General features: G+C 52.8%; 2 protein-coding genes and 1 pseudogene across 2 annotated transcripts in view; all 3 read left to right on the plus strand.

Annotated features, from left to right (window-relative positions):
- The window catches only part of LOC100858937, a 109,110-nt pseudogene that overhangs the window by 81,561 nt on the left and 11,284 nt on the right, over window positions 1–16,265 (plus strand).
- The window catches only part of PCDHGA2 (protocadherin gamma subfamily A, 2), a 48,275-nt gene that overhangs the window by 4,879 nt on the left and 27,131 nt on the right, over window positions 1–16,265 (plus strand). The gene's annotated exons all lie outside the window — the stretch shown is intronic.
- Window positions 11,512–16,265, plus strand: part of PCDHGC3 (protocadherin gamma subfamily C, 3) — a 31,885-nt gene continuing 27,131 nt past the window's right edge. Inside the window, exon 1 of the mRNA NM_214674.3 lies at window positions 11,512–14,066. Coding sequence (NP_999839.3) covers window positions 11,631–14,066 — 2,436 coding nt within the window. The 5' untranslated portion in view covers window positions 11,512–11,630. The remainder of the gene's footprint in view (window positions 14,067–16,265) is intronic.

The following is a 16,265-nucleotide window of genomic DNA, read 5'->3' on the forward strand; positions in this document are numbered from 1 at the left end:
GCTCTCACAATGCCTTTCCACTCCCCACTTTTCTTCCCTAATTCACACAGAACTTTGCTCCTAATTCATACAAAGTGAGAGATGTTTCAGGTAGGTTGGAACTGCAAAGCATGTTGAGATGTTCTTACAGTGAACAGTGAAGTCTTTGGCTGCTGCCTTACAGCTTGTTCCATGTCCTTGTCCAACTTCATCTACAGCAGCAAATGAACCCCCTCACTCATCAGATGGAACTGTAAGGATATGGGTTGTTATCTTTAAGAGTTCATTAGTTGAAACAGTTTTCATGAGTTTGGCTTCCAAATAGTGAATGTTGATACAAACTTTCTTTCCTTTCCCATTGGAGGTAACTGTTGAATTTTATTACCAGCATTACTGTTGCTCTTCTACATTCCTTGTTTCCTAAATGTTGGATAGATGAAAGAGTAACATCTCTGTAGAGACAGGGCAGACAAAGGAGTTCACTTTACTTCTATTTACCTGTATAGACCATAGCAGTCCTAGTTCTTTCTGATATCCTCTAAAGATTGGAAAATCTCTTAAGGTTGTAGGATTATGTAGTTGCTTCTCCTTTATTCTCTTCAGAATGTTTCTGCTGATGCATCATTATGTGTTAAGCGAGGAAATGTCTTTCTGTCCTTCTGTGCTTTGATTTTTGTGCAAGAGTTCAAGAGACAGTCTGGGCAGCTGGTCCTTTGGTGATGCCTGCCTGTTATGAAGGTGAAATGCAATAATCTTTGATCATAACAGCTGTCTGTGAATAGCTTTGGTGTGATGTGTGTGAAAGACTTGTGGAGGAAAAAGAGGATGTGCCTTACTGATTCCTAGTCTTTTATCTATGACCTATGAGAATGGAGTTGGGGGTGTCTTTGCTAACAAACAGAGACATTCTGTGGTAACAGCTGTTTCACAGATTCTTCCCTTCAATTTCTTGTTGCATAATGTCTGGACAGATCAAATCTTTTCAATAATAATAACATCCACCACTTCAGTAGGTTTTGGCTTGTTTGTTTCCAAGGTCTGAAAGTGGACCTCAGTGTGGCTGAAAACCTGTTAAAGATTGTAATATCACTTATGGATGTGGAAAAGTGGGAGTCATTTCCACATGTGCCTTGGATGTTTACAGCTGTCAAGCAACACTTTGCTATCCTTATCTTCCAGTGAAATGTCACTGAATGAAGTGCTCTTGCTGGTGGTTGACATAGAGACAAATGCTGCATATTTTTGATGGTGAATGCAAAGGCTGTGCATGCTGAGTGGAGAGTGAAATGCTGATGTAGAGCCTGGAAAATGGCTGGGTCAGCATGGTTTTGTCAGGGCAACGGTTTAATTTCATTCCTCGCACCAATGTCTGTACCATTTATGCAGTGATGCTGGTGTCCTGTTGTTAGATGCAATCAGAATCCTCTGAGAATGAAGTTTTTGCACAAAACCCTGTACATGGAAAGATGCTTTATAGGTAGGATGGTTTATAATTCCTGTGTGAAACCTCACTTGTCCATCCTTGCAAGTTTGTGATGTAGGTTCTTCATATTCATCTTTACATATACAGGCATTTATTTCATGCAAAGGTGTCCCATTTATGGACACTGCTTTTACATTTGGAAATGAAGTATTGTATGGTTGGTTGAAAATTCGTTCTTTGCTTGACTAGATCTCATTCAGCTGAAGACAGAATTTTGTATGTGTGGAAAAAAGGAAGCCCAAGATTGAAAGTTCTCTACAGTTTCTCAGTAGCATTAACTTCAGGAAGAGGCCCTTGATAAGGAGCTTAGCCTACAGTTCCTTTACTTCTGTGCGTCTTACACTTTGCATTTCTGGCAGGGTTGGATATGCTGCTAATAGCACATGTGCTTCATGTGTAGTATGAGATTTAACAGAACATTAATGATCCTGTGTTTGTATTTTGCAGTTTTGTTTTTGTTGTTCTCAGTGTCTAAACTGGGCCTCAGTGTAGCAGAGAAGACTGTAATATATGCTCTTAATTGTGGGACTGATGGAGCTGTTTCCATTGGTGTTCTTCACTTTCTCATTTCACTATAGAGATGGGGCAGGTGAAAGAGTTTCCTTTAGTTTCATTTTGCATCCATAGACCATAGGTGTCCCAGCTTCTTTTGACTTCTCTTTTTTCTTTTTTTTTAATTATGGGCACCTAATCACATAACCTGCAAGTGGTTCATTAGGTTTCATGTTGTTGTTGCCATTTATGTTTTCAAGAAGTAATGCTGGGGCCTCTATGTGACCCTTCAAAGACAGGAAGTTCTCTTGTAATTGTAGGACTGAGTGAGCAGTGTGCATACCTACCTTGACTATTTTCAGCTGTGAATACTTCTGTGTGTATGTGCTTATGTTTCTAAGGAAACACCACTGAATGAAGTGCTCTTGCTGTGACATATGGCCAAAAGTTGGATAGTGGCTGAATGCTCAACAAGGAGGGCTAGAGGCTGGTGTTGAACTTGGAGAACAGGTTGGATGATACGGTTTGGGTTGGGCAATGGTTTGATTTCATACTTCAGTGCTGACCTACCAAGGATGGAGCTGGATGCGTCTCTGCTAACAAACACATGTTATAGCAGCAGCCATGTTGCAGGTTCACCGGTTTCATTTATTTCTTGGAGTCCTTGGACATATACATGACTGATGGCTGAAGAGTTATAGGGCATTTGAAGGAGTCTATTGTGTTTAATTTGTAATGTATAAAAGATAGGTGTTAACCTTCAATTTATCATAGCTGTTAGATCAAATTTTCCTTTTTGTCTTGTCCAAACTTCCTTGGCTACCTCTGGCTATGGTCTATGTTTTGAGCTCTTGCTGGTTCCTCCTGTGCCTTTGCTGTCTACTAGCAATCTTTATTACACCTCTATGTACCTAGTGACATAATCTGCAAATGAAACTGATCCCTTCAGATATGTTGGATTAAGGATATTCATTGTTTGTTGTCAAGGTCTAAAGATGGTCCTCAATGTGGCTGATAATCCTTCAGAGCTTGGAAGATCTGTTGTAACTGAAGGCCTTGAGGAGGACTTCTACATGAATATATGCCTTGAATGTTTACAGCTGTCAAACAGATTTTGATATATTTTTACATACTTTGATATACTCTGATATAATTGAGTTTCCTAAAATATCACTAGATGTTCATGCTGGGTGATGACATATGGCCAAAAGATAGCTGTGGCCAAAAGTTGTCCACTATGTCAATTCTGTGAGTGCAGAGAAATGAGGGTGTGCATGTGGTTTTGAATCTGAAAAATATGTGGGTCTAACAGGAGGACTGTTTGAATAATGGCTTAATTTGATCTGAACAAAGGCCTGTGCTGTTCAGACTGTTATCTTCGTTTCTCTTACCTGAAGGAAATGCTAATAAGTTATTGGTGTTAAAAGCTGCATGTAGAATGATGCTTTCAGTGGGTAGGATGCCTTAAAATTCCATCATTTAACTGTAGTCTCATTCATTTAACTGTATTTCTATGTAACATTGTGATGTAGAGCTTCCATATAGTCAGAACAAGGTTTCCAGGTCTTTTTTTTCCCAGGTAGGTTGTGTTTTATATTTCCTATTTCTGGACAGTGCTTTGCATTTTGAACTGCTCGTGTCACTTTGCTACAAATCCTTACTTCCCTTCACGAGGCCTCAAGAACCTGAAGACAGAATTTTATGTTAAGAAAATGAATCAGAAATTCAAAGTGAATCCCTCATGTTTTCTCATAAAATTCATCTTGAGAAAGCATCCCATATTAAGTCCTTCACGTTCTCATTTTGGTATTCATCAGAGATGAGCAGGACACGTACTAAAGAAATTGAAGAAAGCCATTGAAATTCTGTTAAAATGATGTCCCTTGCTATGCAGTGCAGAGAAAGACTTTAGAACCTTGCTTGCAGCTGGAGACCTCAGTAGCTTCCAGGTGCTCTGGAGATGAATTTTGGTTCACACCATGAGAACTGCAGTGCTCTCCTGTGTTGAGTTTCAAGAGTCTGAATTAAAATCATGTTTGTGGGATGACGATGCAAGGGTTGCTTCCTGCATTTAACAATCATTGTTTAGGATGAATGTAAGCCAGTATTTGAAATGAATGGGGAGATGCTTGTGTTGGTGCCTGCCTTGGGCAGCTCTTCTACTAGGCTCTTAGGTGAATGTTCTGCACACAGTGTGTTCCTCAGCCAGTTGACCCAGTTTCAAGCTCTGAGTAGAGGAAGAGGGTGGAAGAGTGAGATTACTTGGTGAATGTGGAAATCTATGATACTTGTTGTTGGGTATGCGTGTGCTGTCTGACCTTCATGCTGACTCACCAGTGTGCTCTTCCAAATATACTTAGTGAAAGTAAATTTGAAGAATTTGTAGTGAAAGTAGATTTGAAGAACTGTATGTTTATAGACTAAATCTGGTGGTTATAGGTCATGTAAGCCTTTTCTCAGGCCTTAAAAACGGTGCAAAGCATTAGGAATCAAGTCACAGGATTTCCTATTTCACTCAGATGTCTCGGTTGAAAATGAGCTTGTGGAGAACATTTTGATTTTGGAGGTGGCAAACATTAAACAAGCTTGTGGGAATTCCTTTGCGCATCTCTCCCATTTTCCTCAGTATCCACATCCTCAGGGAGCAGTCAGGGCTGGCATCCAAAAAGCCAGAGGTGCCATGTCCTCATACGAGAATAGTTCAGCAATGGGTTAGACCTTTGGTGGGGTCTAAACCCCAGAGCTATGAAGCAGCATTGTATAATTTGTATGCATGACTGTGTTGGAGAGAAATATGAGATTCAGGAGTGGAAAAGCTGTGGAGTATCGTCACAGTTTCCTCTCGACAGTGTTACAGACTGAGTGGCAAAGCATGATGAGATACTCTTACAATAAAGAGTTCATCATCTGCATTTCCACTGCCGCCTTACAGCTCATTCTGTATCCTTGTCTCCTCCTTCATGTAGTAGCATGAGATCTGTTGATGGTAAGGACTGAAAATTGATGCAAGTGGTGGATGAGGTCTGCAATAGCACTCATTATATGTTAGGAAGTTTTCTTTTTAGTTCTGTTCTTATCACCACACAGTGAACTGGTCTTATGGTCTTATGGCCCCTGAATGCAGTGGTGGGAATGGGCTTGCTGGCAGGATAAGTTTGCCTACAGAGCAACCCTGGTTCAGATTCAATCTGTCAGGGATCCTTGTGTGTGTGTTTCTCCAACGGGAGCAGATTGTCGCTATTTCTTCTTGAAGATGGTCCTGTTTGGGAGGAAGAGTGTGTTCTGATAATGTCATTGTAGCTGTTCTGTGAAAGAAGGATTGCTCTGCAGTTTTCTGGTGAGAGCTGCAGTGGAATAAGCTTATGAAGGAGAAACCGAGTTCTGCAGATCACATCTTCACATCTTGTAAGGGAATGGTGAGAAATGCTTCCATATAAGATATAGATCAGGAAATGAAGTACCGCTAGAACCTGTGAATGAGCCCCGTGGTCACTGATGGAGTCATCTTTCAGAGCAGTCAGAGTGCTAGGAAAATCCACTTTGTTGAAAGTTTCCAAAATCATTGTCTGCCTAAAGCTTGTACTAATTCATATGGCCATGTAGTATCCATGGTCATGAACCAAGCTTTGTTGGTTTCCAGGGAGTCTTCCATTCCATAATTTCCTTTGATCTCTTTTGAGAGGAGATGCTACTGCAGAAATAGGTACCGAGGAAAATAAAAAAAAAAAAAACCCAACTTTTTTTCATAAACGTTGCCTTCAAGGAAGTTTTATGCTTTCTGTTTTCAGAGCATCCCACTCCTGGCATGCGCTGTGATATTTTGGTGTGAATTATGTGCCTGTTGTTCTGGTGTCACTGATAAACATTCTTCTCTAGAGTTCCTTTGCTTCAAAGCCTTTCTGAGCCCCCATATTGTGCCTTTTTTTTTTTTTTTTTTTTTTTTTTTTTTTTTTTGTTATCTTCTTACCTATGAGCCACCAGCTATGCTTGGAAAGCTGGCTGATGTGTTGCATAATCCTCAGGCATCATCACAGGTTAACAATTGCTTCTCTTTACAATTCTCGAAAAAGCACACTGGTAATGGAAGTGTCCCAGAGGTGGCAGGCATGTGGGTATATTTTCATTGCTCCTACAATGCTCCTCCTTGCTTACCTTTCTCACTAAGAGAAGCAGTTTTGAAGAACAGATGGATCAGGGAGCTGTGCTGGTCTCCCTGGCTTGTAGAAGTGGGATCATGCACTGATACTGCTGTCGAAGCGAGTGAAGCTTGCTGTGTTCTCCCAGCATTTCAGCCACTCTGAGATATGACATGAAACAGGAGCTCCTCAAAAACGGTGGATCGGGTGCTTGCTTCCTACAACAGCTTTTCTTTGGAGGTACCTTGTTACCGTTGCTGGTTATAGGCCATAGAAACGAAATGAAAGAACTGGGGGAAGACAATCCGCAGCACTTGCAGAAGCTCCGGGAAGATGTCGGATAATTCCTGTGCAGTGTATCTGTTCTTACCTGTGCTCACCTGTGTTCTGATGCGCAGCATCTGCCTAGTAACGCTTTCCCCCGCCGGACGCTCCGCTTCCACGGCAGGGCCGAGCTGTCCGCTTCGCCTCTCCCGGCGCCCGGGGAGGAACAGCGCTGCCGCCTGGCGGGCAGTTGTTGTCAGCGCGGGGAGCGGAGCCTCGGACGGCTGCGATGGCACCGCAGGGCCTCCGGGTGCCGCTGTTGGCCGCCGCCGCCGCTTTCCGTCCCCGCCGGCTGCTCTCCCGCCCGGCGCCGCTCACAGCGGGCAGCAGAGACGCGGCGGCAGAGCCGGAGGCCGATCGCTGTGTTCCGTCCGCATCGGAGCTCGGGACGGACGGCGCCCGGCTGGAAGCGCTGCGAGAGGAGGAAGGAGAGCGGCGAGCGCTGCTTCCAATGGCGGGCGGGAGGCGGCGAAGCCGCTGGAGATCGGGAGAAGGGCTGCTGCCCGCTTTGCTGCTGTGCTGCTGCTGCTGCTGCCGGGCGGCGCCGGAGCGGCTCCGCTACGCTATTCCCGAAGAGCTGGCCAGGGGTTCGCTGGTGGGGCCGCTGGCGCGGGACCTGGGGCTGAGCCCGGCCGAGCTGCCGGCGCGTCAGCTGCGGCTCAGCTCGGAAAAGCTCTACTTCGCCGTGAGCGGGGAGAACGGGAACCTGTACGTGAGCGAGAAGCTGGACCGGGAGGAGCTGTGCGGAGGGTCGGCGTCCTGTGCCGTCAGCTTCGAGGCGGTGGTGCAGAACCCGCTGAACGTTTTCCATGTCGAAGTGGTCATCCACGACGTTAACGACAACGCTCCGCGCTTCATGCGAGACAGCATCCAGCTGGAGATCAACGAGTTCACTCCTCCCGGTGCCCGCTTTGCCGTAGGGGTCGCCGAAGATCCGGACGTGGGCTCGAACTCGCTGCAGGGCTACGAGCTGGAGGACAACGAGTACTTCGCGCTGGAGGTGAAGCAGAGTCAAGACGGCAGCAAGTTCGCGGAGCTGGTGCTGCGCCAGGCGCTGGACCGGGAGCGCGAGCAAAGCCTGCGCCTGGTGCTGACGGCACTGGACGGCGGCGATCCTCCCCGGAGCGGCACCGCCCAGCTCCTCATCAACGTCACCGACGCCAACGACAACGCTCCCGTGTTCGCGCAGGAGCGGTACCGGCTGAGCCTGCGCGAGGACGCGCCACCGGGCTCCGTGGTGCTGCACGTCTCGGCTTCCGACGGCGATGAGGGCACCAACGCCCGCATCACGTACGGCTTCGGAGAAATGTCGGCCAAAGTGCTGCAGAAGTTCGCGGTGAACGCCGAGAACGGGACGGTGACGCTGCGGGAGGCGCTGGATTTCGAGGACACGCGGGGCTACACGGTGCTGGTGGAGGCGCGGGACGGGGGCGGGCTGGTGGCTCACTGCAAGGTGGAGCTGGAGGTGTTGGACGTGAACGACAACGCGCCCGAGGTGACGCTGACGTCGATGTCGAGCCCGGTGTCCGAGGACGCGCCGCCCGGCACGGTCGTGGCGCTGCTGAAAGTGCGGGACCGGGACTCCGGGGAGAACGGGCGGGTGCGGTGCGAGCTGTCGGAAGACGCGCCGCTGCAGATCGTGGCATCGTCGGGCGGCTCCTACAAAGTGGTGACGGCGGGCGCGCTGGACCGGGAGCGGGCGTCCGAGCACCGGGTGACGGTGATCGCCACGGACCGGGGCAGCCCGGCGCTGTCGAGCCGCGCGGATCTGGTGCTGGAGGTGTCGGACGTGAACGACAACGCGCCGGTGTTCGAGGAAGCCGCCTACAGCGCCTACGTGCCCGAGAACAACGAGGCGGGAGAGCCGGTGCTGCGCGTGAGCGCGCGGGACGCGGACGCGGGCGCCAACGGGCGCGTGAGCTACGCGCTGGCGGGCGGCGGCGCGGACGCGGCGTTCGTGTCGGTGCGGGCGGAGACGGGCGAGCTGTACGCGCAGCGCTCGTTCGACTACGAGCGGTGCCGCGAGTTCGCCGTGGAGGTGCGGGCGCGGGACGGCGGGACGCCGGCGCGCAGCGCGACGGCGACGGTGCGCGTCTTCGTGCTGGACCGCAACGACAACGCGCCGCGGGTGCTGTGGCCGGCGGCGGGCGGGGCGGAGGGCGGCGGCGCGGGCGCGGGGCCGTTCGAGGTGGTGCCGCGCTCGGCCGAGGCCGGCTACCTGGTGGCCAAGGTGGTGGCGGTGGACGCGGACGCGGGGCGCAACGCGTGGCTGTCGTACGAGCTGCTGCAGGCGCCGGAGCCGGCGCTGTTCCGCGTGGAGGCGCGCAGCGGCGAGGTGCGCACGGCGCGGGCCGTGTCGGAGCGGGACGCGGCGAAGCAGCGGCTGGTGGCCGTGGTGAAGGACCACGGGCAGCCGGCGCTGTCGGCCACGGCCACGCTGCACGTGGTGCTGGCCGAGAGCGTGCGGGACGCGCTGCCGGAGCTGAGCGAGCAGAATGCTGAGTCCGAGTTGGCTTCTGATCTAAACCTCATTCTCGTGGTAGCTCTCGCTTTGGTGTCCTTGCTATTCGTTTTCACGGTCATTTTGGTCGTGTTCTTTAAATGCCGACGGTCCAGGAGCCCCCCCATCTTTCTAACTTCCGATAAGGAACTGTACGCCAGCCTGGGCCCCAAAGCGCCTTTCAACTACTGCAGCAGCACGCTGCCACTGCCCTATGCCTACGAGGTGTGCCTGGCCTCTGAGTCGTGCCAGAAGGACTTCACGTTTCTCAAACCTGGGGCAGCAGCGCTCTCTGACCTTCTTTTGGCAGGGGAAGCCAGTGCAGGTGGTCATTCTGAGAAGGACCCTCCCGACCCTGACAGCTCGGCACAGGTGAGCTGCTCCCTCATGCCCCTCTGTGCGGGTTTCTGTGGATTCCCTCCTTCCTCACTCAAGCTGTCTTGCTCTGTATGTGAGTTTCTGCAAGTTGGGATACTACGGTGGGGTACTGGGGTGGAGTTATGGCACAATGGTCCTGAGGTCCAATTGGAATTCCCAATGTAGGGGGAACTCTCCTCTTCAGTGCCGCATTTTACTGCTCCTTTTCCTCCAAATGGTGCTTTCAGGAGCTCCAAGGATGTCTCTGTCGATAGCCTGGTGTCCTGTCTTGGTGAAGTAGATGTAATGTCTACAGATCAGACAGAATGTGGGAGATAGAAATCTTGCATCTTCAGTGCCCTTCTTGAGTAGGGACATATCTTGGCTGTACTCAGCTGATTACTGTTGGGACAAGGCACTCTGAATTTAGCTCAGATAAAATAAGCTCTCCTATAAGGAAAAGCTTCTTATAAAATGTGATATGCACGTTAGATAAATTGCTTGGTAAGAGCTTGGACTTGAGAGTATTAGGAAAGAGGTGGTGGCTGGAGAAAAAAAAAATTCGGAGCTTATTTCAGAGTTAATAAGCGAAGCTGCTGAAGACTATTTCAAAGTTTAGCTTCAGAAAGGCTCTGGATTTTCTTCTTTTTGGATTATATGTAAGAAGGAAAGGTAATTTGAATTTGCTCGTGTAAGGGCTTGTGAAACAAGAGCTCTGCTTTCAGCGCTGTGTGTCTACAGACATGTCCAGGTGGAGGAGCTCCGGAGCACAGAGAGTCAAAACCCTTCGGACTTACAGTGCGGCTGCGGTGGGTAAAGCAGGACGTTTTCCTTGGGAATCATCATGAATTCTGCTCCAGAATTCAATTCTTTTAAAATAACGATGACTAACATTGGGTTTTATTGACTTGAGGTGCATACTTTCGTCACGTTCTGTGGGCTGGTGATGAGGGTGTGCTGGCAGTGATACAGTGACAATGATTCCTGACAATGACTTGTTAGGTAGGAAACCCTGAGCCGACCTGTTTGATGTTGTTGATGCTGTATACATTCCGTGCTCCTGGCTGCACCTCGGCGGTTAATAGGAATGTGCGGGGTGAAAACGCGTACCTAGAGGAGATTTCCCCACCGGGTGTCGCGTCTCCCACGTTGGTGAGGGCGATTTGCAGCCCCGCTCACGTTAAGCTGAGGGATGGCAGATAATCGTAATCAGCTGCGGCTCTTCGGAGCGGATTATTCAGGATCCGTGCAGTTTCCATCAGTGAACGGGTGTGGGCGCTAATTTCAAGTCCGATCGTTCGTTATCAGCGGTGGGAGGAGCTGCCGCAGCCCGATTTCCACAGGGCTCTTGGCGCTCCCGTTTCAAGCTCCTTTTTTTCGCCTTCTCATTCCACCGAGAAAACGTAGCAGTTTCATGGGTGACAGCATTCCAACACTGCAATAGTTTGAATCCATTTGAGCGCTCGAAGCGTCGGAAAAAAACCCTCTATATAATGAGGCGGTGTGATGACAGCAGGCAGGGAGTTCGGGAACCGGCTCCTCTCGGCGCCGGCAGCCGGGGGGCTCCACATGGGACAGGGAAGGGCTGTTCCGAGTGCCGGGGCGGGGTGGGAGCCGTCTGTGTCCGGGGGGACCGGGTGGCGAGCTGGGAGGTGGCGAGGAGGGAGGGAGTGCACAGCTGAGAGTGCTACGGGTTGTCCCCCTGAGACAGTGGTGGCGATGGGGAGAGGGGCCGGGGCGATGCTCCTGGGATTGTCACTTTGTCGGCGACGCTGCTTTGCTGGCACCCAGCGTTGCGTCGTCGGGACGCTGTGGGACAGTAGGAAAGGAGCGGATTGTTGGAATGACCGAGATCCGCGGGGTGCCGAGGGCTATCACTTTCTACACACACCTCGTCCCGCCCCTTCCACCGCCCCCTCTCGCTCTGCTGCCCTTCTCCAACGAGATACTCTTTTCTCGGGGGACACTCCCCTGTTTCCAGTCGTCCTTTTTGGCCGCTTCCGCTCCGTTCACTCGCGCCGCCGGACCTTCCCCGTGCGTGGGGACGGGACGAGCGCTCACTGAGCCGGGCGTCCCGCGGGGGCGGGCGGGCAGCAGCTCCCGGAGCCCTGCGCTCCGTGCAGTTATTGGCCGGGACTCTATGTGCCGCTGTCGGCCAATGCTGGAGCGGGAGATCGGGCGGCCCGGCCCCGCTCAGCGCCGGGATGAGGCACTGAGAGGCTGAGAGCGAGCCGGGCAGTGAGTCAGAGCCGTGCCGCCGAGCGATGCCCGTCTCCCCGCCGCACGCCGCTTCCCGGAGCGCTGGGCAGCGGCATGAAGGGGCCAGCTGAGGATTTCTAGGGGGAAGAGGCGGGGAGCGATGAAAGGCGTCGCTGCGAGGAGCCGCGGGGTGACGCCGGGGCAGGTATTGAGCCTCTGCCTCCTCCTGCTCGCCGCTTCCTCCGGGGCTTCCGCCGCCATTCGCTATGCCATCCCCGAGGAGGCGCGGAGAGGATCGGCCGTGGGCAACGTGGCAGCCGACCTGGCGCTGGACCCGGCGCGGCTGTCGGGGCGGCGGCCGCGGGTGGTGTCCGGCGGTAGCAAGAAGTACTTCGCGGTGGATGCGGCGAGCGGTTCGCTGCTGGTGAGCGAGCGGATAGACCGCGAGGAGCTGTGCGGAGCGCTCTCCCCCTGCACTCTCAGCTTTGAGATCGTGCTGGAGAAACCTCTGGAGCTGTACAGCGGCGCCGTAGAGATCCAGGACATCAATGACAACGACCCGGTTTTTCCCAGCAGCCAGGCGAGGCTGGAAATCAGCGAGTCGGTGGCGGCCGGGACGCGCTTCCCGCTAGAGAGCGCGCAAGATCCCGATGTGGGAATTAACTCTTTGCAGACCTATCAGCTCAGCGCCAACCCGCACTTCGTGCTGGACGTACAGACGAGGGTGGACGGCAGCAAGTACGCGGAACTTGTGCTAGAGAAGGAACTGGACAGGGAGGAGCAACGGGAGCTGCACCTGGTCTTGACGGCGCTGGATGGAGGCAGCCCACCACGGTCGGCCCACGTGCAGATCCACATTGACGTGGTGGACTCCAATGACAACGCCCCGGTCTTCAACCAGTCCACCTATAAGGCAAGCGTGAGGGAGAACACGCCCAGCGGCACCCTGGTCACCAAGGTCAGTGCCTATGACCTAGATGATGGGCCCAATGGAGACATCGTCTACTCCTTCAGCAGCCACACGCCAGCCAAGGTACGAGAGCTCTTCACTCTGGACTCAGACATAGGGGAGCTGAGGGTCAAGGGCCAGCTGGACTACGAGGAAACAAAGCTGTATGAGATTTACTTACAGGCTAAAGATAAAGGTGCCGTTCCTGGTGTAGCCAACTGCAAAGTGCTTGTGGAAGTCGTGGATGTGAATGATAATGCTCCAGAGGTGACGGTGACTTCGGTGTACAGCCCTGTGCCTGAGGATGCAGCCCCGGGGACAGTTGTAGCTCTGCTGAGTGTAACAGACTTGGACTCTCGAGACAATGGTCTGGTGAACTGTTTTATTCCCCCTGGGATCCCATTCACGCTCAGTTCCACCCTCAAAAATTACTACACATTGAAAACTAAAGCAGCTCTGGACCGGGAAGAGGCATCAGAGTACAACATCACTGTCACAGCCAGGGACTCAGGTTCGCCGCCTTTGTCTGCAGTAAAACACATCCTGGTGCAGGTGTCAGACGTCAACGACAATGCACCCAAGTCTTCACAGGACTCCTATGATGTGTACGTGCTGGAGAACAACGTGCCAGGCATCTCCATTCTTAATGTGAGCGCCACAGACCCAGACCTGGGGCGCAACGGTCATCTCTCCTATTCCCTCCTGCAAGGTGACACCGCTGTGGGTCACCTCTTCTCCATCAACCGGGAGAGTGGTGCCCTCCATCTGCTGACCTCCCTGGACCATGAGGACCAGATGGAGTTCAGCATGATGGTGCAGGTCCAGGACGGCGGCTCTCCGCCTCTTGCCACCAACCTGTCTGTCAATGTGTTTGTCACTGACCTCAATGACAATGCCCCCACTGTGCTGTACCCCCTCCCGAACTCCACATCCTCCTATACTGACGTGGTGGCACCAGGCACTCCTGTGGGTCACGTGGTCACCAAGGTGGTGGCGGTGGATGCGGATGCAGGATACAATGCCTGGATCTCCTACACCCTGCTGCAGGCCACTGACCCCACTCTCTTCTCAGTTGGGCTGCACAGTGGGGAGATCATCACAGCCCGTCAGCTCCGGGAGGATGAGGCTCCCCAGCACACCTTGGTCATCCTGCTGAAGGACCATGGGGAGCCCCCGCTGTCAGCCAGTGCCACCGTCTCCATCTCTGTGGCTGAGAAGGTCAGGGAGGCACTCACCGACCTCACCGATGTGACACCCCCGCATGACCCCAAGAGGCATATGACTTTCTATCTCATCTTGGCCGTCATTTTGGTCTCGGCCGCTTTCTTCATCACCATAGTGTCGGTGGGCATCTTCAAGTGCTACAAGTGGAGACAGTCAAAGGAGCTGTTCAACAGCTCCAGGAGCACCCTGTACAGGACGCCAGGGCCCTTCCACCATGTTGATGCCGTGCGGGGTGGTTTCACACCACCCAACTTCTATCATCAGGTCTATCTCACCACGGACTCTAGGCAGAGTGATCTCCTGTGTAAAAAGCCCATCACTTCCAGCCCCCTGGGGAGCCGCCAGAACACCATGAGGAATGGTGAGCCAGGACTGTACCACCAGATGGTGGGCACCACCAGCCGGCTCCCCACACCCGCTGAGGTAATGTAGCCCTTCCTTGGCATGTCCCAGTGCCAAGCTGATCCATGGCTCCTTTGTGCCATACGCCTATGGCAGCAGATTGAGGTTGGGGGAAATATCCAGTTGCGCCATGTTGTTAAAGAGCAGTTGGTTTCTTCGAAGTCAAATGGGGCATCCCGTGCGCTGATGACATTTGCACTGTGGTGAGCAGGGTCAGGTTAGTCTGTTTACTCCCAGTAGTGAACTTGTGTCTTTTGGATGCAGTTTTGGGTACGCCTTGCATGGCTTAGCCAGTGGAGGCTGAGGTCAGCTGGCAACCACTTACAAATCCTCAGTAGGAACTCTGCTGCTTGTGGGGTTTCCTTCCCTTTGCAAAATGAGAACCAAGTGCTTGCAGGTGCAGGATGGGGCTGTGATCCCTCTGCAATGTGTCCCAGGATAGGACAGGTGAGGTGGGCTGGGAGCCACCAGCTGCTGATGGGGCACCAGTGCGTCGCATCATACCGTGGCACACATAGCTGAAGGGTGATGATGGTCCTGGTCCATGGCTGTAGAGCAGTCTCTTCTCTCCTTGTTTCACCTGGTGTTTGATTCCTGATGGCTCCGGTTTTATTCCCATTTAAGTTCTGCGAGGATGGTCATCTCAGGGCAGTTTGGTGGGGTCACAGGCTGTCACTGCTGCTCTCAGGGTTCCTCCGAGCTGAGTGCTGGATGCTGAGTCCACCACCCATGTCTTCCTTTACTATCCCTATCACAAACCCTACCTGATTTGTAATATGCTGTCTCACGGTGCTGTCTAACATCCTGGCTGAAAAAACTGCAGGCAGGAAAATGTTTGCGCATGCCAGGCTGCTCCTGTGCTTCATCCCTGGTGGGAATTGTGCAGAATAATTTGCAAGCTTTCAATTACAGGAATGCTGCAGTCCTCGGGGGTGAGGCTGAATGGTGGATCCAGCAGAAGGGGTGATCTGATGGGTTTCCAAAGTGCTTGGTGCCGGTATTGTGTCCCCTCTGAGAGGAGTGAATGGGATCGGCTGGTTGCTTGGGGCGGAAGGGAGTGTGACGCAGCAGAAGCCATGCACAGGCACAGGGCTCTGTGTGCAGCTTCTCACTGCAGCTGAATCACAGGCAGAAGCAGAAACCTCCCAGATCTATTTTATGCCTTTTCTTATTATTATTTTTTTTCCTGTCTCGCGTCGCTTCTCATACTCAGCATTTCTCATCTGCAGCAGGCAGGAACGGCTGCGGCAGCTGCTGGAGCAAGTGTTCCTCTGCCTTTGTGCAGGTTGTGTTACAGCTGGGGACAGCAATGTCCCCCCAAAGAAGGCTGGCAAGAAGCCTTGCTGGGGGGGGGGGGGGATGGACGAGTGAATGGTTTTAGCCCGGGGGTGGGAGGTGATGATAACAGGTAGGTGGTATGCCTGAGCTGTGTATGTCAGCACCCCAGGGCTGTGTGAAACCAGCATCGGGTGGTGACTTTTCAGTCTTTGTGGTGGAAGAGCCTAGCGCTGCAGACTATGTCAAGCCCACAGAGGCTTTACATCTGCAGGGCAGCAGCCAGCCCCAGCCTGATGCCGGGGGAAAGGTGCTGCCCCTCACTGCCCAGCTGTGTGCTAGCTCTGTTTGTGCAGGTCATGTCTCGTGCCATCCCGGGTCCCTGCCCCGCTGTGACCCCTCTGTGCCCCCATCCCAGACCCTGGCAGATCCCCCATGCCACATGCTTGCTGCTTGCTCCCACCACCTGGACATCTATAAGCAAATTCTCTCGTAAGGGGGGGCTTCACCGGACCCGTTCCTGTAGGAGTAGGGCCCCATGTGGTATTGTCTGTAAACCCTGTGACGCTGCTGCCACACACTGCAGGGTCCGGGTCACGGCGAGTGGCACCGTCGGAAGTCCCAAAGCGCAGTAAGAGCCACCGGGTGACAGCCGGAAAACCCACCCACCCGGCGTTTTCCTGGCCTGGCCCTTTAAGAGCGCCTCCCCCCACTCGGAGCGGATAGTAGGCGGGACGTGGGCGGAGCTCTGCACCAATCACGAGCCGGGAGAGAGCAGTCTCGGATTGATTGGCAGCAGAGCGGTGCCGTCCGCGGCACTGGAAATGGGCCGGGAAGGGCAGAGGAGGGGACGGGGCCAGGGACCGTGGCCGAGCCGAGCCGAGCCGAGCCGAGCCGAGCCGAGCCGAGCCGAGCCGAGCCGAGCCGAGCCGAGCCTTCCTTGAC

Source organism: Gallus gallus, chromosome 13, assembly GCF_016699485.2.
Source record: "Gallus gallus isolate bGalGal1 chromosome 13, bGalGal1.mat.broiler.GRCg7b, whole genome shotgun sequence".
NCBI lineage: Eukaryota > Metazoa > Chordata > Aves > Galliformes > Phasianidae > Gallus > Gallus gallus.